At 38.8% G+C, this 25,928-nt stretch overlaps 1 protein-coding gene across 1 annotated transcript in view; it reads right to left on the bottom strand.

Annotated features, from left to right (window-relative positions):
* Positions 1 to 25,928, bottom strand: part of DCHS2 (dachsous cadherin-related 2) — a 270,134-nt gene that overhangs the window by 13,602 nt on the left and 230,604 nt on the right. Inside the window, exons 15-16 of the mRNA XM_059066078.2 lie at positions 16,457 to 16,668; positions 13,262 to 13,413 (exon numbers count right to left, since the gene is read on the bottom strand). Of these exons, the coding sequence (XP_058922061.1) occupies positions 13,262 to 13,413; positions 16,457 to 16,668 (364 nt within the window). The remainder of the gene's footprint in view (positions 1 to 13,261; positions 13,414 to 16,456; positions 16,669 to 25,928) is intronic.

Below are 25,928 nucleotides of genomic sequence, written 5' to 3' on the forward strand. Positions count from 1 at the left end.
CACCCAGAGATTCTGACTTTGCTATTGCCTCACCTAGGACCAAGGATTGTTAGTTACTTACAGAAAGTCTCCCACATGAAAAAGAGAGTGTAAAATAGACAAAGGGAAGAAATAAACCCAAAGGATGCAGAGATCTTGACAGAGAAAAAGACAATGCAAAAACAATTCTAATTAATGTCCTTGGAGACATTAAAGATAATGCATAAAATAAGAACAAGATGCTATGGAAAAGCTCAAAGATCAAGGAAGAGCTTTTGGAAATAAAAAATACAAAATATTCAAAAGTTTTCAAACCAAAAAGTGAAAAAGAAAGTTTAGAAGGCTATAATTAAGAAAATCTCCCAGAAAAATAAAACAACAAAAATAAACCCACACACAACAAGAAATGGAAAGTAGGGAATAAAACATCACTGACAAAGGATCAATCCTAGCAGTCTAACTCTTGACTGAATAGGATCCAGGAAAAAGAGACAGGGTAAAGTAAACAAATAAAACAAAACAATAAAGAAAAGGGAGATAATTATCAGTGAAATAATACAAAAAATAGAAACATTTATCCTCATTAAAAGAGTACACCAAGTACTCAGCACAAGGAAAGACCCACACCAAAGTACATAATGACAAAATGTCCAAACATTGTAGATAAAGAAAATAACCTAAGAATATCCACAGAGGATGGAAAAAACAAATCATATACCGAACACATAATTAGAATGGCATCAGGTTTCTCAATAGCAAAACTGAGTTTTAAAATATAACAGAACAATGCCTTTAAAAATCTAAAAGAAATGTTCAACTTCTATATTATCCATTGCATAAATCACATGTGAGAGTAGAATAAAGGCATTTTCAGATGTGCAAGAACTCAAAGAATTTACTTCCTTGGCATCTTTTCCTACAAAACTACTGGAAGAGGAAAGTAAGAGAAAGACATGGGATCTGAAAGTCATAGGATCAAGGTTGGAGAACAGTAAACTAAAGTCACAAGTCTTTGGGGTCCAGCTTTGCAGCAGGCTTAGGGAGCCACACTGTCCAGCTAGATCAGGAGGGCAGAAAGCGGTAGGACCGAGGTCTCCAAGGAACAGAGGACTTCACAGAATATTTGATATGAGAGGCATATCAGTGGAGAAAGATGAGTGGGCATGTCTAACAGAGCTAATGGAATATTTACAAGGAATTAAGTACATGGATATAGCAAATCAGATGAGCAAAAAACAAAGATAATCATTAATTCTGGGGATAAGGGGGGGGGGTAAGGAAGGAAATATAATTATACAGTATGACCTGGCTCTGAAATAAACACCTGTATACTCATTTTATGTAAACACTGATTATTGATTAAATGAATAGTGCTATGAATACAAAGAGAGAATTGGCTATAAGAAGGTAAAAATATTAAGCCTGAGAGACCTTCAAGATGGTGGAGGAGTAAGACGTGGAGATCACCTTCTTTCCCACAAATACATCAGAAATACATCTACATGTGGAACAACTCCTACAGAACAGCTACTGAACGCTGGCAGAAGACCTCAGACCTCCCAAAAGGCAAGAAACTCCCCACGTACGTGGGGAGGACAAAAGAAAAAAGAAAAAACAGAGACAAAAGAATAGGGACGGGACCTGCACCTCCAGGAGGGAGCTGTGAAGGAGGAAAGGTTTCCACACACTAGGAAGTCCCTTCGTGGGCGGAGATGGGGGGGGGGGGGTGGCGGGGGGGGGGAAGCTTCAGAGCCACAGAGGAGAGCACAGCCACAGGGTTGCGGAGGGCAAAGCAGAGAGATTCCCACACAGAGGATCGGTGCCGACCAGCACTCACCAGCCTGAGAGGCTTGTCTGCTCACCCGGTGGGGTGGATGGGGGCAAGGACCTGAGGCTCAGGCTTCGGAGTTCAGATCCCATGGAGAGGACTGGGATTGGCTGAGTGAACACAGCCTGAAAGGGGCTAGTGTGCCACAGCTCACAAGGAGGGAGTCCGATAAAAAGTTTGGAAGTGGCTAAGTGTCAAGAGACTGTTGTTTCAGGGTGTGCCATGAGACGGGATTCCTTCCCTGTCTGCCCAGAGAAGGCAGAGCACTGCCTAAATGAGCTCCAGAGGCGGGCACAAGCTGCGGCTATCAGCACGGACACCAGAAATGGGCATGAAACGCTAAGGCTGCTGCTGCTGCAGCCAACCAAAAACCCTGTGTGCAAGCACAGGTCACTATCCACACCTCCCCTCCTGGTAACCTGTGCAGCCCACCAGTGCCAGAGTCCTGTAATATAGGGACAACTTCCCTGGAAGAACACACAGCACGCCTCAGGCTGTTGCAAAATCGTGCTGGCTTCTGCCGCCCCAGGCTCACCCCGCATTCCATACCCCTCCCTCCTGCCAGCCTGAGTAACCAGAGCCCCCTAATCAGCCTCTCCTTTAACTCCCTCCTGTCTGGGATAAGAACAGATGCCAGAGGGTGACCTACATGCAGAGGCAGAGCCAAATCCAAAGCTGATCCCCAGTAGCTGTGCAAACAAAGAAGAGAAAGGGAAATTTCTCCATGCAGCCTCAGGAGCAGCAGATTAAATCTCCACAATCAACTTGATGTACGCTGCATCTGTGGAATACCTGAATATACAACGAATCGTCCCAAAATTGAGGTGGTGGACTTTGGGAGCAATTGTAGACTTGGGGTTTGCTGTATGCAACTCACTAGTTTCTGATTTTTATACTTATCTTAGTATAATTTTTAGCACTTGTTATCATTGGTGGATTTGTTTATTGGTTTGGGTGCTCTCTTCTTTTTTTTATTATTTTTTTATTTTAATAACATTTTTTTTTATTTTTTGTTTTAATAACTTTATTTCATTACTTTTTTTCCTCCCTTTTCTTCGAGCTGTGTGACTGACAGGGTCTTCATGCTCTGTCCGGGAGTCAGACCTGAGCCTTGGAGGTGGGAGAGCCGAGTTCAGGACATTGGACCAAAAAAGACCTCCCAGCCCCACATAATATCAATCAGCGAGAGGTCTCTTAGAGACCTCTGTCTCAACGCTAAGACCCGGCTTCACTCAAGGATCAGCAAGCTCCGGTGCTGGACACCCCATGCCAAACAACTAGTAAGATAGGAACACAACCCCACCCATTAGCAGAGATGCTGCCTAAAATCATAATAAGGTAACAGACACCCAAAAACACATCACCAGCCATGGTCCTGCCCACCAGAAAGACAAGACCCAGACTCATCCACCAGAACATGGGCACTAGTCACCTCCACCAGGAAGCCTACACAACCCACTGAACCAACCTTACCCACTGGGGGCAGACACCAAAAACAACGGGAACTATGAACATGCAGCCCGTGAACGGGAGACCCCAAACACAGTAAGTTAAGCAAAATGAGAAGACAGAGAAATACATAGGAGATGTGGGAGCACAATAAAAACCCACCAGACAAAACAAATGAAGAGGAAATAGGCAGTCTACCTGAAAAAGAATTCAGAGTAATGATAGTAAAGATGATCCAAAATCTTGGAAATAGAATGGAGAAAATACAAGCAACGTTTAACACGGACATAGAAATAAAGAGCAAACAATGATGAATAACACAATAAATGAAATTTAAAATTCTCTAGAAGGAATCAATAGCAGAATAATTGGGGCAGAAGAACAGATAAGTGACCTGGAAGATAAAATAGTGGAAATAACTACCACAGAGAAGAATAAAGAAAAAAGAATGAGAAGAATAGAGGACAGTCTCAGAGACCTCTGGGCCAACGTTAAATGAACCAACATTCGAATATACGGGAACCAGAAGAAGAAGAGAAAAAGAAAGGGACTGAGAAAATATTTGAAGAGATTATAGTTGAAAACTTCCCTAATATGAGAAAGGAAATAGTCAATCAAGTCCAGGAAGCACAGAGAGCCCCATACAGGATAAATCCAAGAAGAAACACACCAAGACACATATTAATCAAACTATCAAAAATTAAATACAAAGAAAAATATTAAAAGCAGCAAGGGAAAAGCAACAAATAACATACAAGGGAATCCCCATAAAGTTAACAGCTGATCTTTCAACAGAAACTCTGGGAGCCAGAAGGAAGTGGCAGGTCATATTTAAAGTGATGAATGGGAAAAATCTACAACCAAGGTTACTCTACCCAGAAAGGACTTCATTCAGATTTGATAGAGAAATTAAAACCTTTACAGACAAGCAAAAGCTAAGAGAAATCAGCACCATCAAACCATTTTAAAACAAATGCTAAAGGAAATTCTCCAGGCAGGAAACACAACAGAAGGAAAAGACCTACAATAACAAACCCAAAACAATTAAGAAAATGGGAATAGGAACATACATATCGATAATTACCTTAAATGTAAATGGATTAAATTCTCCAACCAGAAGACACAGACTGGCAGAATGGATACAAAAACAAGACCCTCATACGTGTTGTCTAAAAGAGACCCACTTCTCACCTAGGGATACATACAGACTGAAAATGAGGGGATGGAAAAAGATATTCCATGTAAATGGAAATCAAAACAAAGCTGGAGTAACAATTCTCATATCGAACAAAATAAACTTTAAAATAAACCTATTACAGGAGGCAAAGAAAGGCACTAATAATGATCAAGGGATCAATCCAAGAAGATGACAAAACAATTGTAAATATATATGCACCCAACAGAGGAACACTTTAATACATAAGGCAAATGCTAACAGCCATAAAAGGGGAAATTGACAGTAACACAATAATAGTACGGAACTTTAGCATCCCACTTTCACCAATGGACAGATCATCCAAAATGAAAATAAATAAGGAAACATAAGCTTTAAATGACACATTTAACAAGATGGACTTAATTGATATTTATAGGGTATTCCATCCAAAAACAACAGAATACACTTTCTTCTCAAGTGCTCATGGAACATACTCTAGGATAGATCATATCTTGGAGCACAAATCAAGCCTGGGTATATTTAAGAAAATTTAAATTGTATCACGTATTTTTTCTGACCACAACGCTATGAGACCAGATATCAATTATAGGAAAAAAACTGTAAAAAATACAAACACATGGAGGCTAAATGATACACTACTAAATAACCAAGAGATCACTGAAGAAATCAAAGATGGAATCAAGAAACACCTAGAAACAAATGACAATGGAGACATGACAACCCAAAACCTATGGGATGCAGCAAAAGTAGTTTTAAGAGGGAAGTTTATAGCAATACAACCCTACCTTAAGAAACAGGAAACATCTCAAATAAACAACCTAACCTTACACCTAAAGTAATTAGAGAAAGAAGAACAAAAAACCCCAAAGTTAACAGAAGGAAAGAAATCATAAAGATCAGAGCAGAAATAAATGAAAAAGAAATGAAGGAAAAAATAGCAAAGATCAACAAAACTAAAAGGTGGTTCTTTGTGAAGATAAACAAAATGATAAACCATTAGCCAGACTCATCAAGAAAAAAAGGGAGAAGACTCAAATCAATAGAATTAGAAATGAAAAAGGAGAAGTAACTACTGACCCTGCAGAAATACAAAGGATCATGAGAGATTACTACAAACAACTCTATGCCAATAAAATGGACAACCTGGAAGAAATGGACAAATTCTTAGAAAAGCACACCCTCCTGAGATTGAACCAGGAAGAAATAGAAAATATGAACAGACCAATTACAAGCACTGAAATTGAAACTGTGATTAAAAATCTTCCAGCAAACAAAAGCCCAGGACCAGATAGCTTCACAGGTGAATTCTATCAAACATTTAGAGAAGAGCTAACACCTACCTTCTCAAACTCTTCCAAAATATAGCAGAGGGAGGAACACTCCCAAACACATTCTACGAGGCCAGCATCACCCTGATACCAAAACCAGACAAAGATGTCACAAAGAAAGAATACTACAGGCCAATACCACTGATGAACATAGATGCAAAAATCCAAAACAAAATACTGGCAAACAGAATCCAACAGCACATTAAAAGGATGATACACCATGATCAAGTGGGGTTTATCACAGATTCTTCAATACACACAAATCAATCAATGTGATACACCATATTAACAAAGTGAAAGATAAAACCCATATGATATATATACGGAATCAAGAAAAAAATTGTTCTGAAGAACCTCAGGGCAGGACAGGCATAATGACACAGACGTAGAGAGTGGACTTGAGGACACAGGGAGGGGGAAGGGGAAGCTGGGATGAAGTGGGAGAGTGGCATGGACATATATACACTACCAAATGTAAAACAGATAGCTAGTGGGAAGCAGCTGCATAGCACAGGGTGTTCAGCTCAGTGCTTTGTGACCACCTAGAGGCGTGGGATAGGGAGGATGGGAAGGAGACGTAAGAGGGAGGAGATATGGGGATATATGTATATGTACAGCTGATTCACTTTGTTATACAGTAGAAACTAACACAACAATGTACAGCAATCATACTCTAATAAAGATATTTTAAAAACAATCTATGATAATCTCAATAGATACAGAAAAAGCTTTTGACAAAATCCAACACCCATTTGATAGACACTCTCCAGAAAGAGGGCACAGAGGGAACCTAATTCAACATAATAAAGGCCATGTGTGACAAACTCACAGCCAACATGTTCTCAAAGGTATAAAACTGAAATCATTTCCTCTAAGATCAGCACGAAGACAAGATTGTCCACTCTCACCACTATTATTCAAAATAGGTTTTGAAGTTTTAGCCACAGCAATCAGAGAAGAAACAGAAATAAATGGAATCCAAATCAGAAAAGAAGTAAACGTGTCACTGTTTGCACATACATGATACTATACATAGAGAATCCTAAAGATGCTACCAGAAAACAACTAGAGTTAATCAATGAATTTAGTAAAGTTGCAGGATGCAAAATTAAAGCACAGAAATCCCTTGCATTCCTATACACTAACAACAAAAGATGAGAATGATAAATTAAGGAAACACTCCCATTTACCATTGCAACAGAAAGAATAAAATACCTAGGAATAAACCTACCTAAGGAGACAAAATACCTGTATGCAGAAAACTACAAGACACTGATGTAAGAAATTAAAGATGATAAAAACAGATGGAGAGATATACCATGTTTTTGGATTGGAAGAATCAGCATTGTGAAAATGACTGTACTTCCCAAAGCAATCTACAGATTCAATGCAATACCTATCAAATTACCAGTGGCATTTGTCATAGAAATAGAACTAAAAAGTTCACAATTTTTATGGAAACACAAAAGACCCCGAATATCCAAAGCAATCTTGAGAAAGAATAGTGGAGCTGGAGGAATCAGGCTCCCTGACTTCAGACTATACTACAAAGCTACACTAATCAAGACAGTATGGTACTGGCACAAAAACAGAAATATAGATCAATGAAACAGGATAGAAAGCCCAGAGATAAACCCACATACATATGGTCACCTTATTTTTGATAAAGGAGGCAAGAGTATAAAATGGAGAAAAGACAGCCTCTTTAATAAGTGGTGTTGGGAAAACTGAACAGCTACATGTAAAACAATTAAATTAGAACACTCCCTCACACTGTACACAAAAATAAACTCAAAATGGATTAAAGACCTAAATGTGAGGCCAGACACTATAAAACTCTTAGAGGAAAACAGAGGTAGAATACTCTATGACATAAATCACAGCAAGACCCTTTCTGACCCACCTCCTAGAGAAATGGAAATAAAAAGAAAAATAAACAAATGGGACCTAATGAAACTTAAAAGCTTTTGCACAGAAAAGGAAACCATAAACAAGACAAAAAGACAACTGTCAGAATGGGAGAAAATATTTGCAAACGAAGCAACTGACAAAGGATTAACCTCCAAAATATACAAGCAGCTCTTGCAGCTCAATATCACAAAATAAACAACCCAATCCAAAAATGGGCAGAAGACTTAAACAGACATTTCTCCAAAGAAGATAAACAGATTGTCAACAAACACATGAAAGGACGCTCAACATCACTAATCATTAGAGAAATGCAAATCAAAACTACAATGAGGTATCACCTCACACTAGTCAGAATGGCCATCATCAAAAAATCTACAAACAACAAATGCTGGAGAAGGTGTGGAGAAAAGGGAACCCTCTTGCCCTGTTGGTGGGAATGTACAGTGATACAGTCACTATGGAGAACAGTATGGCAGTTCCTTAAGAAACTAAAAATAGAACTAGCATATGACCCAGCAATCCCACTACTGGGCATATACCCTGAGAAAACCATATTTCAAAAAGAGTCATATATCACAATGTTCATTGAAGCACTATTTACAATTGCTAGGACATGGAAGCAACTAAGTGTCCATCGACAGATGAGTGGATAAAGAAGATGTGGCACATATATACGATGGAATATTACTCAGCCATAAAAAGAAACGAAATTGAGTTATTTGTAGTGAGGTGGATGGACCTAGAGTCTGTCATACATAGTGAAGTAAGTCAGAAAAAGAAAAACAAATACCATATGCTAAAACATAGGTATGGAATCTAAAATAAAATAGGTTCTGAAGAACCTAGGAACAGGACTAGGATAAAGATGCAGACATAGAGAATGGACTTGAGGACACGGGGAGGGGGAAGGGCAAGCTGGGACAAAGTGAGAGAGTGATATTGACATATATACAATCCCAAATGTAAAATAGCTAGTGGGAATCAGCCGCATAGCACCGGGAGATCAGCTCAGTGCTTTGTGACCAGAGGGGTGGGATAGGGAAGGTGGGAGGGAGATGCAAGAGGGAGGAGATATGGGGATATATGTATATGTATAGCTGATTCACTTTGTTATAAAGCAGAGACTAACACACCATTGTAAAGCAATTATACTCCAATAAAGATGTTTAAAAAATTAAAAAATTAAAAATAAAAGAGGGAGGAGATATGGGAATATATGTATAGGTATAGCTGATTCACTTTGTTATACATCAGAAACTAACACAACAATGTACAGCAATTATACTCCAATAAAGATGTTAAAAAGAAAATATCATTACACTAAAAAAAATGATATTGTTCTATGTATTTGGCTCCACTGTTGATTGGTATGTAAAAGTTTATGGCTACTGTACACTGGCTGTATTAATTCTTTTATCATAAAATGCCCCTCTTTCTCTTGTTTAAAAAAATGATATTCTTCTATGTATTTGGCTGTACTGTTGATTGGTATGTAAAGGTTTACGGCTATGTACACTGCATGTATTAGTTCTTTTATCATAAAATGTCCCTCTTTCTCTTATTTAAAAAAAAAAAGAAAATCAATCTGTTAACTTGAGTTTTAAGTTAACTTCACCGTTTTGTATTAATTAACCTAAAAATACAACAGTGTGTACTTTATCTTCTTAGGAAACAATTTGGGACAAGTATATTCCTTGCAAACTCTTTAAATTAAGGAGTACTTTTGCAGATTCCAATCCAAACACATTCTGAAAGCTTATTCTTTCATGCAGTCAATCTTTCCTCTTGGTTTCCACGAAACCACCTTTTCCAGGTTCTGTTCTGATGTTTGTAGTCCCTGAATCTATCTTGCTGGCTGCTTTTGCTCTGTCTGGCCCCCAAGTGGTGACAATCCCCCAAATTCTCATTTCACATAGTGTCCTAGGTAATTCCATTTTGCACATTTTCCCTGGATGAAGCCCAAGTCTAAATCCTGAAGGAAGATCTCTTTCCTGAGCTCCAGATCATTATTTTTAATTGCCAAAGGAGTATCTTTACTTTTGCTCTTGCACTGGCCCTTCAAACTCAAAATGCCCAGAAAAAAAAAAAATCCCAATCCCAATCTATTCTTCTTCCTGCCTTTCCTGTATGGAAACTTCAGAAGCATTTTCTATCTCTTTCCTTGTTGAGTAAATTCAACTGATCACCATGTTCCTATGGATTCTGTACATGAATCAACTAGTAAGTATGTCCCCTCCTCCCATCCTCACAGCTTCATCCACATAACAGACCTTTGTCAGCTGTTGTCTAGCTTAACTGGTCTGTCTGATGCTGGCTTTCTGTCTTGCAAGACATCCATTACCAGATGTCCTTATAAATAAAGATCTTAGCATGCACTCAACTGCTTACTTACACTTTTATATAGCCTACAGAATAGAGTACAATTTCCAGTATATGGCATGTAAAGTTCCCTAAAATGTGCCTGTGACTCATTTTTTGGTTGCTTTGTTTTGTTTTTCAGATCACTGAGATTTTTCTCCCAGTTTTATTCAGATATAATTGATACATAGCACTGTATAAGTTTAAGGTGTACAGCATAATTTGACTTACATATACTGTGAAATCATTACCACAATAAGTTTAGTTAACATCCATCATTTCACATAGATGCAAAAAAACCCACGAAAACTGCATTTCCCCTTGTGATGAGAACCCTTAGAACCTACTGTCTTAACAACTTTCCTGTATATCTTACAGCAGTGTTAGCTATAGTCATCATGTTGTACATTACATCCCCGGTACTTATCTTATTGGAAGTTTGTACATTTTGACTATCTTCCTCCTATCCCTCCACACCCCCAGCCTCTTTTTTATAACCCCACACTCAAGTGCTTCTCAGGTGCACTGTACCACTTGTTATTTCCAAATATACCAAACACTTTCACGTGTCCATGTCCTTTCTCATGCTTCTTGCCTGGAAAGGCTTTACTCCCTTTTCCATGGGGACTCAACAGACTGGGGTTCCAATGCCAGCCCTGCTGCTTATGAGTCATGTATTTTGGAAAAGATAATTAACATTTCAGCCCACTTCCTACCTTGTATATATAACTGCTTTTTAATTTTTTCTCTCACAGTCATAATGTGTGTTCAATCGAGTGTATGAGTTTAGCATTTCTCCTGACAATAACTGCTCTTTGACCTTGAATATTTATGCTACAGAAAGTGAATTTTTAAACATTTAAATTTGCCTAGGACTTTTCTGTTGCTCGTTTTTATTTAAAGTCCCTGAAAAGACTAACTAAATCTTGGCCCTAAAGTTTTATAAGACTTACATGAATATCGATTACCAATTTAAGCAGGGATAAATCTCACCCCATCAGTTATAACTCAAGCAGTGGAGATCAGTGATTCAAATCCCATCTCTGCATGCTCACAACTAGACGTGTTATTTCACAACTGTGAGTTGGAACTTATTTTATATTACTATTTTAGGTTTCTAAAGTGTTTTTTTCTGTTTTGTTTTTGTAAACATACAGGTGTATACTCTAAAGATTCATTCACATGATACAGTAAGAAGCCCTACTATGACCATTCACACAGGCAAGAATCTCAGTTCTACATTTACTGGCTGCCTATTCCTGGCAAAAGACTTTACATCTCTGAATTTCAGTTTCCTCACTCTGTAGATCTTAAGTCTGTTATGAGAATTCAACCGGTAAAGCAGGTGCTCCATAAATGGCACCTACTGTGATTATTACTATGCTTCCTTCCATGGGTTATTAGGGCACTTGATTTTCGAGTTCCCTGAAGACAAGAACTGTTTCATGTGTCTTTATATCCCCAGTCTCATGCTTGGTAAATAGTTTTTAAAATTCAGAAATATCAGTCAGACAGGACTAAAGAACTAATTTGTCAGAGTCTGTCCACTGAGTTTTCCTGTATGTGGCTTAATATGAGAACTAAAAATTATTTAATGCATTTATATTGAGTAGAATCACAACTGACAATATCTTCCTCCCCCTCATTTTATACTGTAAAAGAGAGGGCTAGAATTGGGAATATCTTCCACTGTCAGACAAAATAGCAAAATTCAAAAGTTAAAAACAAAAGTTAAAAGCTAAATGACATCTTTTCCAAAACATTCACTAAAGGTACAGCAGGCTGGGGAAATTCCTCCTATTTTTATCACTGCCTTAAATATCAGGAAAAGCACTAAAAAGGCAGAGAAGCCACAAGGGGGCAGGGAAGGGGGAAAACCTGGAGAGGCAGGGGCTTCAAAATGTTCCCTTGCCTCGGTGACAGTGGAGACTGTGTGTGTGTGTGTGTGTGTGTGTGTGTGTGTGTGTGTGTGTGTGAGAGCATGAGTGTGGTTGCCTCTGAGTCTCTCTGTGGCAGTGTGTGCAGATTTCACCTTCTCTCAGTTCCTGCTTCTCCCAGCTTGAATTCATGAGGAATTGGAGAGGGGCACTTTTAAATATTGGGACCAATTTAAATGTTGGGAATGGGAACGTTGAAACTGTGACTCAAATAGGAAAATGCTGAAAGGAGTTAAATTTAATTGTTAATTATGCTCCATTGAGTAAGAACATTGTAACAGAAAGTCATTGCAGTCAGGAAATGCTTAGTTCCTGGAACATAGCAGACCTTCAAGAATATTTGAATTTGTAATCACTCAGGTGGCAACTAGGCTGAGACTTACCTGCAGTCATCTATGGAGAGAGAAAAAAAAAGCTTTTCACTTAAAATTACTATAGATACAATGTAGCAGGAATAGGTTATAACATATTTATACAATTGATTTTAATATATTTATATAGTAAGTATCATGACAATTGATTGCACTAAAATAATCCTGAAAAAATTATACTAGTTAACACAGGGTAAGGTCTTAAACTAAACTTTTAAAATACCTTTGAAGTAATATTTTGAAATATATTAAACAAAAAGAACTAAACACTTAATCAAACGTTTAGAGTTGGGAAGTTTTTCAGAGTTAAATTAATCCAGTCCACCCAGCAACAGATCCCATTTTAATTGGCTCTTGCTACTCAACCACAGGAATACACTGCACTTTCTTCATATAACATGTAAGTAGTCTGGCCTAGGAGAATATTGACACTCGGGTATCTTGTATTCCTGTTTTTCCCTCAATAGAAGGTCTGCTCTGTAGCTTGTAGGGTGGAAACAGTGTGACTTGGCATTAGAACACCTGGCAGTGAGACCATGATTGATGGTTAAATGGTTCTGTAACCCTGAGTGAGACACTTCATGTCTCTTGTCTCATTAGTGAGTGAGAAAAGGCCTAACTGAACTTCTCTGGAGGTGGCCGTGAGGATTAAAGGAAACACTGTCTGTGCATGGCCTTTGGGAAGAACATACAAATACAAGGCAGACTGAAATGCATGATAAGGAAGTCAAGCCTCTCTTTGACCCCAGGCTTCCCAAGTGACCACTTCTCCAGAGACAAGCAAGGTTCACAGTTTCTTAGGTTTTCTTCCCGAGGTCGTCCAATCTTATGGGTGTGCTTTTACTCAAAGAGGCCTGCAGGGAAAGCACTGTGGGGCAACAAAGCAGAATAGCCAGTGAAATGGATCTGAGTCTTGGACAAACCTGTAGGCTCTGGTGTACTCATAATCCAGAACTGCACTTGCTGTTAGCACACCACTCAGCGTGTCCATCTGGAATGCTTGTCCTTGGTTGCTGGAGAGAATAGAATACTCGATGAGGCCGTTTGTCCCACTGTCCTGGTCTGTGGCAAAAACCTGTGAGGAAGCAACTCCTCTGTTAGGTAAGGATTGAATCTGCAGAATGGGTTAAGCCTGTTTTTCAGAGAAATTGCATTATGAAAGAATCACATTGTCAAACACGCTTTAAAGACAATGACCGAAGGAATATTAGCCATGGCTGAAGCTTACATTTATATTAAAGTGGATAATGGGTGAGAAGACTATTCTGCAGATTCATTGAAAGGATTTCCAAGTAATTTTCAGTAGGAGTACTGCATGTTTTGCGCTCAGTGAAACAAAACCTAGATTTAGTGCTAACAAAGTTAGGTCCTGGTGATTTATTTGTTGAGTTGTCCAAGTACTAGTGTTGAAGATAAAACAAAAGTTCTGCATCACTCTCCAAGGAGATATATTACTTAGTCTGCTTTGCATTTTAATCACAAACTAATTCTATTAGTGGATTCAAGATCTTGTTTAAGAACAAGCTGACAGATTAATTTCTTTCTATTTATTTTTAAAAATATTTATTTATTTAGTTGGCTGTGCCGGGTCTTAGTTGTAGCATGCAGGATCTTTTAGTTGTGGCATGCGGGATCTTTAGTTGTGGCAGGTGAACTCTTAGTTGTGGCATGTGGGATCTAGTTCCCTGACCAGGGGTCGAACTCAGGACCCCTGCATTGGGAGCATGAAGTCTTAGCCACTGGACCACCAGGGAAGTCCCTCTTCCTATTTATTTTTATCTTCTAGGCCCCTCAGCCTTGGCCTGAGCTCCCATCCCCTGCCATCTCTCGCCTGGGTGACAGTACTGATGTCCTAGTGGGTTTTTGCTTGTAACTCCCTTCCTTTTCAATCTATCCTTCACACTGTTGCCAGAGTTCTCAGGGGATCCGGAATCTCATCAGGACCTCATCAGGAGGGCACACACCAGCTATTTGGTACAGAAAGGCAGAATAGACAGTTCCCTTCGAGATCACAAGAAAGAGAAACTTATCTGCATACCAGCAGAATAAAGTCCATCATGTCCCCTAGGCCGTGCACTTAAAAGAGTTACAGAGAGTAAGCCTCCCAGGAGGCGTATCAGTTAGGGTCTTTGGATGCCAGCAACACAAATCTACTATGGCCAACTTCACCAGGAAAGAAACATAGCAGAAAGACAGCGCCCAGGTGAAGCACAAGAACCTGAACAGCTCTAGGACACAGCTTCTTTGAGCTGTTGCCATCAAGATGAATCAGCTCTAATATGTCTCTGTCTGGTGTTCTACCACCCAAGATTCAAATTCCAGGGACAGAAAGTCTCTATGGGACCGAGGCAGTTGACAGCACCTTGTGGCAGGGTGGGGTGGGGGGGAGGTTACCACTTTGACCGACAATCCCACCAAGATCCTCTGCATTTGGCAGAGGAGGGTCAGTTCCTAAAGGGAGTTTGTGGGGCTGCAACGAAAAGGAGGGTGCATAGGCAGTGTGGTAGCAAAAAGCAAGAACTCCAGAGCCTTCTACGTTCCTATCTATCTGAACAGGATACAGGCAAATGGCAGTTCTAGTTTCCTGGAAACTAAATGATCTAAAAATACGAAGAACAGAGTTCCTTGTATCCTTTCTGACTGGGCCTTCTCGAAGGTTTTATCACCTGAACCGCTGGCAGGTCGGGCTGTCTCCCTGTTGGGTGTACATGGGCTTTAATAGGACGCCTCACCTTCACGTATTCCATGTGAGTGGTCTAGCTCTGTCCAGGTTAGCATGTGCGACAAAGCGTGACGCACCAGCGCCCCATGGAGGAGTCCTCTGTGACCAAGCAGGCCCCGCAGTGGTGCTAGAGGCATCAATGATCCCCACTGAACAGGCATCACTGTGGGTGCGGGGGCTGAACAAGAGAATGCCTTCACCTCCTCACCTTCCTCTTAAGCATCTCTGTCATGGCTAGAGAAAAGGTGCAGCACTTCTGGAACAGGCTGGAACCTGGAGCAATTAGGCTCCAAGCATACAAAATAAATGGGCAGAAATAATGTAGGAAATCCCAGGGATCCTGGACCATGTGGGGAGCACAGAGCTAAAACTCCAAGATAGCTGAGCCTCTACTGGTCTTGTTTGCACCATCAGAGGTGCACGTGTGCATCTGAACTGGGCAGGAATCAAAGGAAAGTGTCTCTATATGTTCAGGTGAAGGTAGCTGCACAGTAACCTAGGGGATCACCTGGATCCCTGCCCCCATCTCCCCCAGAGAGAAAGTCACGCGGTGCTGGGTCACGGCAGCAGGATTACACAGGCCAAAGGGAATGTCCCACTACGCTGCTGTCAGAATGGGGGTTTATACCCATTTCCTGTGCAGATTCCCAAGAGCCTGTAGGTGTTGTAATGTCCAGGTTCCTGAATTCAAAGCATCGGTTCAACCATGAAAAGAAAGGTGAAAATGGGCACCAGTCCCCGAAGCAGGTAGAGTCTATCAAGGATGGGTGGGTTTGGAGCCTGAACAAAGAAGACTGCCATGTGAACAGACCCTCTTTTTTCAGAGTATGGGGCTTTCTCCCGAGATAGGGCTGGGCTTGAAACAGCAGATCTATGACTTTCACATGAGACACCTGCAAACCCAAACCAGGGGGCCCTTCCATGGGTCTGTGCTGCCGCCATGCTCATCTGGCTGCAGCTCCACCTGGCAAATGCCTGCTCGCCCTTTAAGACTGAGTGCAAACCTCGTTCTTCATGAAGACTGACCCTCTCCTCCAGGAACAGTCTGTGCCTCCTCTTTTCTCTCACGACATTCAACATACACTTCTATTATAACATTAGTGATTTGCATTTAAATTGTATACTCAGTCTTCTGACTTCCCCAATGAATTGTACACATGTGTAAGGTGAGCTGCTTTTTGTGCCCCTCTAGATTCCCTGCTAGTGTTCTACGGGGGCCCTAGAGAAAGCAGGTGGGTCTAACCAAGCACGAAACGGATGGGGGAAGGAGAATGAGCTCAGAAACTCCAGACTTCCTTCGACCTAAAGTTCCATCCAGGGCATCAAATATTGTATATGCCAAGGAAAGATTTAAAATTTAATTCACACTCCCCCCCACACAACACATTTCTGTTACCTGTATGATGTGATCACCGTAGAACTGGCCCTCAGACACTGATACTTGGTAAATGCTTTGCCCAAAGCATGGTGGATGGTCGTTCACATCTTGGAGGAAGACTGCTACTTTGCTGTAGGCTCTATGCTCCCTACTTTCAGCTAAAACAATGAGCTGAACTTCATTTCTGACTTCAAAATCCAGAAACTTGGGTTCTTGCACAGTGAGTTCTCCTATTTTTATTTCCAGAGAGGAAAAAAAAAAAAGGAAAATTATTTTATTTAAAAAGTCTCAAATCACCTTTGACCCATACGCTCACACGCTTACCTGTCCCTCAACTGCTCCCACTGGCTGGGCCCCGTTTCCTAGTGCCCAGGGTCATTGTGAAAAAAGGTGAGAACAGGCAGACATTTCCACGGTTCAAACATGCAGGAGGGAAAGAAGCCATGAATATCTGAAATCTCGGTGCTCTCTCTTAAGTCATCCTTCCATCTCCGCATTTAGCCCATGTCTGCAAAGTCTGCCTTTCAAACATCTCCTGAATCCACCCTCTCCATCTCCCTGCTGCTGGCCTCCTCCAAGCCACCAGCATTTCCCACCTTGTCCCCTGTGTTAGTCTACTTAGTTGACCTCCCCACTCAACCAGTTCCCATTCTGAATTAAATAATAAAAAACAACACTGTGACTGTCCTGCATAAAACCCTTGATTGGCTTCCACAGCAATTATGATGAAGCTCAGCATTTTTAGCCTCCCCAGGACCACCTGCTCCAGCCTCTCTCATCTGAGAAATCTCATTCTTCTCTTTCTCCCCTTTGCTGTGTCTGCTCTGGCTATAAGACTCATACATGTTCTGTTCCTCAAACGCTCATTTCAGAGTTGTCCTGCAGGCTTTTCCATCCACCTGGAATTGTCCCCACTTCTGTGCGTCCTCAGGGTTCTTTCCAGACCACCCAGCTCTGTACCATCACCACGTCTGTCCCCAACAGACTCTCAGCAAGTGCCTGCAGGGCCTTTGCTCACCTATTTCTGCCGAGTTATTCCTCTTGGTTTAGAAGATTCACAAGGTGAGGATGGTTACCTCTTACATCACCATCTCCCAAATCCCTAGCTCAGGGTCTGGCACATGGAAGCACCCAATAATATTTGTTACACCCCCAGGTAACAAGTAGAGCCAGGTGAGGGAAACTGAGCCTTGAGGTTTATGCCCTGCACAGGTTTTTCCCCAGACTAAGAAAATTCCTCCCCTGATATAATTCCCTTCTCTAGTTTCTACTCTGTTTTGCTTCTTCCCTTTTACAATTAAATTTCTTACTGAATTTATTGTTATTATTATTCCACTGTTATGATTTACTTAGCTCTCACTGTCAGAAATTCCGTCGAGTGGAGTCTGCTGAAGTGAGAACTGATTTGGAGTTTGAGAAACCTGAAACCAAGCCTAAACCCTAGCCCTGGCTGCTTCATTGAGGTAAAGCACCTGGCTCCCCGTTACTAAGCTTGTGACCTGTAGTAAGTGACTCAGCTTCTGTCAAGCTGAGTCTCATCTTCTGTAAAACGGGGATATGAATAATGGCTCCATAGGGTTGCTGGGAGAGTGACACAGTGCATGTGCCTCTCATGCCCTCCAACAGCAGATATAGATTTAATACCCGTGTTAAGTTCTGAATGCAGAAGGAGAACATTTAATAGCTATGGACTATTAAGATGTGCTCTTCTGGTGAAAGAACCTGTACAGTTTCTGGACATATGACCTGGAAGCCACAGTTCTGATTGCTCTATCTGAACCAGTTCCCCTAGAGAACCAACGTAGGCCAAGGAAACTTCAGGTTATCATGTACCTACCTGGATGCTAATAGTAATCATATCCTGTTCTAATAAGTCTAACTTTGGCATTGGGTGTTTTGGGGGAATTTTATTGCTTCTGTTATTAAGAAAAAATAAATATTTATATACTATATGAAGAACTCACTATACTGCCAAATTTAAAACTTCATAAATTCACTTTCATTTATTGTCATCAGATTTAGCTGTCAATTCAGAAAACCAAATTACTTTTACAAACCACAGTCTGATGTTACCAAATCCCCACTTAGCAAATGTAGAGTAGATTTAAGGATTGGCAGCTGAAGAATCATTAAAATGCATGTTGATGAGCTGCTAATGAAAGAAGATGGTTTTTAGAAGTCTCTGTGGAATACGGGCTGAGCAGAGAAGCCCCAGTCTAGGTGGACCCAAAGCTCTCTTCTGGAGCTCTGTCTCCACCAAACATGGCATTCAGCTTGATACCATGTTCTGTTACTATTAGTAAAGAAAAATAAAATCGAAATGCAACACTAAATTGCCAGTGTCACTTAGCAGAGAGTGTGCCAATTACAGTGCAGATCAAAGTGGATTTTTCAATAAAAGGCTTGTGTTTAGGCTTTGATAATTGGAATTTTGCACTTGGAATGGATCTGCAGTTTTAATGCTTTCCTTGCTTGGTTTTTATTTTTGACATAATAATTGGCACATGCTGTGAAAGTTGTGCAAACAGAAAAGACAATAACCAGTCTGTGAGATGATTCAAGGCTGGCACACCTACTAGATCCACAATTCGCCTTGGATGATCTATGTATATTTTTTCTCAGAGACATCGAGGATTTACTGTCACCAGTGAGATGAAAGTACTATTGGGCTCTGTCTAATATATGGGCAGAAGTCCATGCTTTCCTTAGACTAAGAGGCTCACAAATACCAATTTTTTGTTCATTCTTATATGTTAGCATGGCAGTTATATAATAACTTGAGAAGAAAACTGTAGTAATATTTTCCTTCTGATATATGGACTTGTATAGCTTTTGTCCAAGTTTTAAAGTACACATCAAAATGAGATTTAGATTCTTCAAATACTCAATGTTTGATAGCATAAGCGAGTTACTTCAGTCAATTACAAACTGTGCGCATGCATATGTATACGCCCAAAGCAGAACGTGATAAACATTTATGTTATCCAAAAGCTTTTAAACTCTCTGCTCTAAAGCTATGTCCTTGAAACACTGAGAGTTTGATCATTTTGTTTTATGTTAATCTACCAAATAATGGAATGAAAACCACCATCTGTTATTTACATAGACAATGTTAGTCAAATAGTCAAACTCCAAAATTCCTTCTGGCTTAAACAGTGAGTAGTAGATGTTTTTAAGTTATAGTGACAAGAAGTTTAGATGCAAAAATAAACCTGTGGTTTGTGACTATGGAACAGGGCACACTCGGGCACAACTGGACAGAAAACACAGTTCTCATCAGAGAGCCATCTAATCATAACTTACTAAATCAGTAACTAATAAAATGGTTTTCTCACATTTTACCCTGAAGAAAAGTGACTGCAACATTAGAAATCAAGTTTACTGATTTGTCATACATACCAGTTTTCTATTTTAACTGGCTTATGTTTTAAAAAATATACATTGATAAAACCTGTGTTAGATGCCTTTAGATACAAATTTAATGATTATGTGACATGAAAGATGAATTTAATATCATAATTAAAGATTCTTAGAAATGTTTCTGACAAAAGTATGGTAAACTACAGACTGGAATAATCCTCATCATAAAAACAACTAAAGTGCTTGATAAATTGTGAGTGTGTGTGTGTGTGTGTGTGTTGAAATGCATTACTGAGTTGCTACAGTAGTAAGGAATCCTCAGAGGAAAAAAAAAATAAATGAAAACAGCAATTCAGGGAGGCAAGCAAGCACTAAAAGCTTGTTTTAGTTCTAAGGGTTTTTAACATAACCTCTTCCTTGAGATTCACTTCTGACAACTGCACAGGGTGTGGAAAACAAGGGAAGAAGGCTGAACCCACAAAAGGTGAAAGATCTAACAGGAAAACCAAAATAAAGCTGTAAACCTAAAGGCTACATATGCTCCAAATTAGTGGTCAATATTAAAAATAAAACATTAAAAATGAATGCACAGAAACTTGCTTTTCTTGACCTTGATGTCAGTTGAAAGAGAGAAAAAGTCTCTGCTGAGAATTCATTAGCTTAAGCCTGAATTTATGGTAGCTATACTATCATAGATATATATATTTTTAAATTCCCCAAAATTAATGTAAGCCATTACATCAGATTTGCTTGATGAGTGTCTAGGTGATTTGCAGAATCAAAAACACATCCTCCCTTGAGGGATCAAATTCAACCCAGGCTTCAAAGAATCTCAAAGAAAAAGTTTCCAGGACAATGGAGTAGCTTATAGTTAACAAGCACAAAAATCACAGAGAAGCAAGGCACCATGAATGACAGCCAGCCAACCCATAGACAGCAGAATAAATCTTCAAAGACTTAAGATGCAGAAATTATTGGACACAAAATATGTAATTATTAAATATTTAAATATATAAAAAAGAACGTTGGAAACATTAGCAAGGAACAAAAGGTTATTTTTTTTTAAAGACCAAAAAGAGTTGAAAAAGAACCCAAGATAACCTCTGGAAATGAAAATTATAGTTCCTTAGGCTGAAGAGAAGAGGCACATAGAGATGAAAAATTTGAAAAAGATGTAGGAGAGAGAGCAATATGACCCCAATATTTGTCTAACTGGAGTTCCAAAGAAAGGTACGAATAAGTGGTATTTAGATCAACAGCTGACTTCTTAATGCAACAAGTGGAAACCAGAAGACAGTCGGGTAATATCTTAAATACGATAAGAGAAAATAACTGTGAACCTGGAATTCTAAACCCAGCAAAAATATCTCTTAAAAACAAGTAATAAAGACTTTTTTAGACAACTAAAATCTGAGTTTACTGCAACAGACTCTCACAAAAGGATGTACTTTAGGTAGAAGTAAAATGATTCCAGAGGAAAGTCTGAGATGGAAGAAAGAACAGTTAGTGAAGAGAGTAGCAAAGAAGCAGGTAAATTTAAAAATATTAATAATGCTTAATTTGAAAGAACTAAAATTGTGGTAAAAAAAATCTTATAAATTGGAAAAGGGATATTAGAAGATAAAGAATTCTAAGTCTCATATATTATTTAGGAGCACAATATTGATTAATGTTAGGCTTTAATTGTAGATGTCAAAATAGCTAGGCTAACCACTAAAAGAAGAAAAAACTATATAACTTCCAACAGCGAAAAATGGTCATTCTCAGATGATTGTATATGTTGAATGTTCAGAAAAATATCAGAATCAATAAGAGTTTACAAGTCTGCTAGATACAAAATCAAAATATTAAAGCTAATTTCAAGGGTACACACCAACACTGTCAGAAAAAGCATTTTTGGGGACTTCCCTGGTGGTCCAGTGGTTAAGACTTCACCTTCCAGTGCAGTGGGTGCAGCTTCCACTCCTGGTTGGGGAGCTAAGATCCCACATGCCTCACAGACAAAAAACCAAAACATAAAACAGAAGCAATATAGTAACAAATTCAATAAAGACTTTAAAAATAGTTCCTATCAAAAAAATCTTTAAAAAAAATAGAAAAAGCATTATTTTCATTTACCTCAGCAAGAAGTATAAAATATTTAGACTAAATCTAGCAAGAAATATGCTATAGAAAAAACTTTGTTACAATTATTAAAGAAACAGTAATTTTATTAAATTATTAACAAATAATTGGTGTGATTTTCCATATTATTCCTGGATTAGAAGATAATACTGTAAAGATACACATTTTCCCCAAACTGATATTTAGAATTAATATAATTCCAGTAAAAATTCCAACAACCTAAATGTCCATTGGTGGATGAATGGATAAAGAAAATGTGGTGTATACCTACAATGACAGATTATTCAGCCTTAACAAAGAACATCCTGTCATATATGACCTGGGTGAACCTTGAGGACGTATGTTTAGTGAAATATGCCAGCCACAGAAAAAAGAAATATTACTTGATTCCCCTTATGTGAGGTATCTAAAGTAGTCAAATTCAGAAGCAGAGAGTAGAATGGTGGTTGCCAGGGGTAGGGGCAGGGGAAACAGGGAGTTGCTTGTTAGTGGGAAATGAAGCTTCAGTTATGCAAGATGAGCAGGTTCTAGAGCTCTGCTGCACAGCGCCATGCCTATGGTTAACATACAGTTTTGTGCACTTAAAATGTGTTAAGGGAGTAGATCTCATATTAAATGTTCTTAAAACAATTTTTTCAAAAGTCAATCAAGAAAAGTTTTCATAGATGATTATGACCTAATAATGCATAGCTATGCAGGACTTTGTGAGATTTAAAAGAAGGACACTTTGGCCTGATGATTAAGTTACTTAAATTCTAGATTGGAGCTATATGATTTTTTTTGAGATTTGTTGTTGTTGTTGTTAATCAGGGTAAGGTTCCACCTGAAATCAAATGTGTATGCCATAGTTATGTGGGTTACATGCATGAAGGTGTGAACAGCTGTATATAATCCCAAAATTCATGAATAAATATCCTTTCCATGGATAAACAATCCCAATAGGCGTGTGTGTGTGTGTGTGTGTGTGTGTAAAACTTAACAAGTGGATACAATGCTTTATATTAGAGCCAGATAGACAATAACAGCTAATATACTCATGAGGAAGAATATGAAGATGGGGTAAATATTGTGGGGTTGCTGCTTCCCTGATATGAAAATTTATAAAGCAAATGTAATTAAGACAGTGTGATGTCAGTGTGTGGATAGACAAAGAGAAGAATGGAAAAGAGTCGAGAGTCCAGTAGACTCAGGAAACATGATGTATGACCATGCTGGTACTGCAGATCACAGGGTAATAAGGCCATTGGAATAACTGGGAGTCATGGTTGAAAAACAAGAAAGGAAAAGGAAAGGAGAGAAGAGGAGAGGAGAGGAGAAGAGAGGAAAAGAAAAAAAGAAAAGCTATCTCTAACTCATGTAAAACACAAAAATCAGTCCTAGATGCACTAAAGATATAAATGTGAAACACAGGAAAACTATAAAAATTTTAAAAGACAATGTAAGAATATCTTCATGATCTCAGGGGGGAAGAATTTCTTAAACAGCCTACAAAAAAGGCAAATCATAAAATAAGACTGATTCATTCTAACGTTAAACTCAAAACATGCCTTAATGAGAGTGAAAGACAAGTCACAAATTATTTTTTAAAATTGTAACAAAAACAAAGGATAAACACTAATAAAATATATTAAAAATCCTTACACTTCAGCAAGAAAAACACAAACAACTTAGCAGAAAAATAGGCAAAATATATCAATATGCATTTCACATAGAAGAAAACAGAAATAGTCAATAAACTGAAAAAATGCCCAAATATATTCGTACTAAGGGAAATGTAAGTTACAACCACAGTGGGATAACATTTCACATCCACCAGATTGGCAATAGAAAGTAGGACATGAACAACTGTGACAGTTCTCATTCAATGCTAGTGGAATGTAAAGTCGGATGAGCCACTTCATAACACAATTTGGCACTATCTGTATAGCTGAACATAGGCACCCTCTGAGATACATGCCCAATCTACACTCTAGGGCCTACAGAACTCCTTACATGTGCACTAGAAGACACATACAAGATTGTTCATTATATCCCCAGACAGAGAAACCTTGCTGTCCATCAACAGCACATCAATAAATAAGTTGTGATATAGACTTACAATAGAATACTGTAACGCAATGAAAATTAAAGAACCTAGCTACACACATTAACATGGATGATTCTAACTTTGAATTTAAAAAACTTAATATCAATAGAATACATAGAGTATGAATCCATTTATGTACATTTCAAAGCAAAATCAATGCTTTTACTATATTCCTATTTGTAGGAATACATTTACTGTAAGTCACAAAGGGATGATTATCCTTGAAGTCTGGGCATTAATCAGCCTGGAGCAGTGGAGAGAAAAGATGCAATTACAAAAGGGCCCAAAGGGAGCATCGGTGATAATGGTGGTGTTCTATTTTATAGCCTTGGCAGCAGGTACATATCATTCTTTGCTATTCTTCCTTAATGTGTTCATAATGGCTTATGCACTACACATCATAGTAAAAATGTTAAGCAAAAAAATCAAGCCATAGAGGAGTTCATTCAACATAATTCTATTATGTTTAAATCAAAGTAAAACTAAATAACACATTTTTTAGGGATTCAAATGGGATGGGAAAATTATAATGAAAAAAAGGCAGGGATCAATACCAAATTCAGATTACTGATTTGCCAATGACCTCTGGGGTGAAATAAGACAGATGTGAGAGGGAAAGGACACACAGGGGCTTCCTGAGGTTCTAGCAATGTCTCATCTTTGGAGATGGGTGACAAAGACATGGGCTTTTATTTTACTACTGTCCATTAAACAGTTGTATATCTCAACATATCATCTTGTAGCTATTTCACAATAAAATTTTGAAATACATTTTAACTTAAATAAATGACTACTTAATTAAAAAATAAAGAGTTTTCTGTGGATGATCTCTTTGAACTAACCCTAGGCATATTTTATCTGCATTTTAATGAGAGACTATAGAAAATAAGGCCAACCTTGGGCCATGTTAGGTGTATGATGGCAGAAGGATTGGGGTGACCTGGGGAAATGTGCATACTCTGATATTCACCTTCTTCCTCAACATTCTAATCTCAGCTCCTTTCCCAGAACCCTCAGACACCCGACTGCTAGAAACTTAAGGCTTGGTGGTGTTTGCAAATGGCCTTCTTGCAAACAGGCTTCCTGCATCACCCTTTAACCAAATGATAGGGTGAAGAGATGAAGGCTTCTTGCAGGCTACCTTAGAGAGGTTGCTGAGCAAAGGCTGCATGGACCAAAAAGTTGTAACGCTACCCTGGATGAGAAGGCTTTTGCTTAAGAAATGACCCCTCTCAATTCTTCCCATGTGCACATAGTATGGATTAAATAAGGCAGTTGTATGGTAATATAGAAATTATTAAAAACATTCTTCTTGAGGTTGACAACGAAGCAGTAGATACATATCCACTACATAGTTGTTAGTTTAAAAAAGTATGTTCCAAATAATCAATTGGTATTCATTTAAAGCACAATAATGGTCTTATTAAAGCTAAATTTAATACATGCTGTATTTGGAAGTAATTTCTTTACCACCACATAGAAACCCTTCCAGCCATCCTTTTTTGTTGCACTGTTGACATTAAGTGGCGAATCAGAAGAATCTCTGATGAAAATTTCCTAAGGCTACACATGTGTGCTTATTTTCAATTCAAACCCATTCTCACTGATCTCCCTACTACATCTCCAATTCTCCCAAATGGATAGGTAAATCATAAGTAGAAACCATGTTATCATCAAATAACAAGTGGGGTAGGATAGGTACTGTTTAATTTGGAAATGTGAATAGAACTCTTAAGGAGTACATATAAACAAATAGTTCTTGATTTCTCATCAGCCAGAATAAAAAACTCTTTGTTGTTTACCTTCTAAATTATTTACCTCTAACAATTTCTACCTTTCAAATTTTGAGTTTTCTTTGCAGAAGTATGTCTTATTAGTAACATTAAGTGGAGCAGAAAATAAAGCTATTAGAAGGTAGAG

This window comes from Kogia breviceps, chromosome 6, assembly GCF_026419965.1.
Source record: "Kogia breviceps isolate mKogBre1 chromosome 6, mKogBre1 haplotype 1, whole genome shotgun sequence".
In the NCBI taxonomy this organism is placed as follows: domain Eukaryota; kingdom Metazoa; phylum Chordata; class Mammalia; order Artiodactyla; family Physeteridae; genus Kogia; species Kogia breviceps.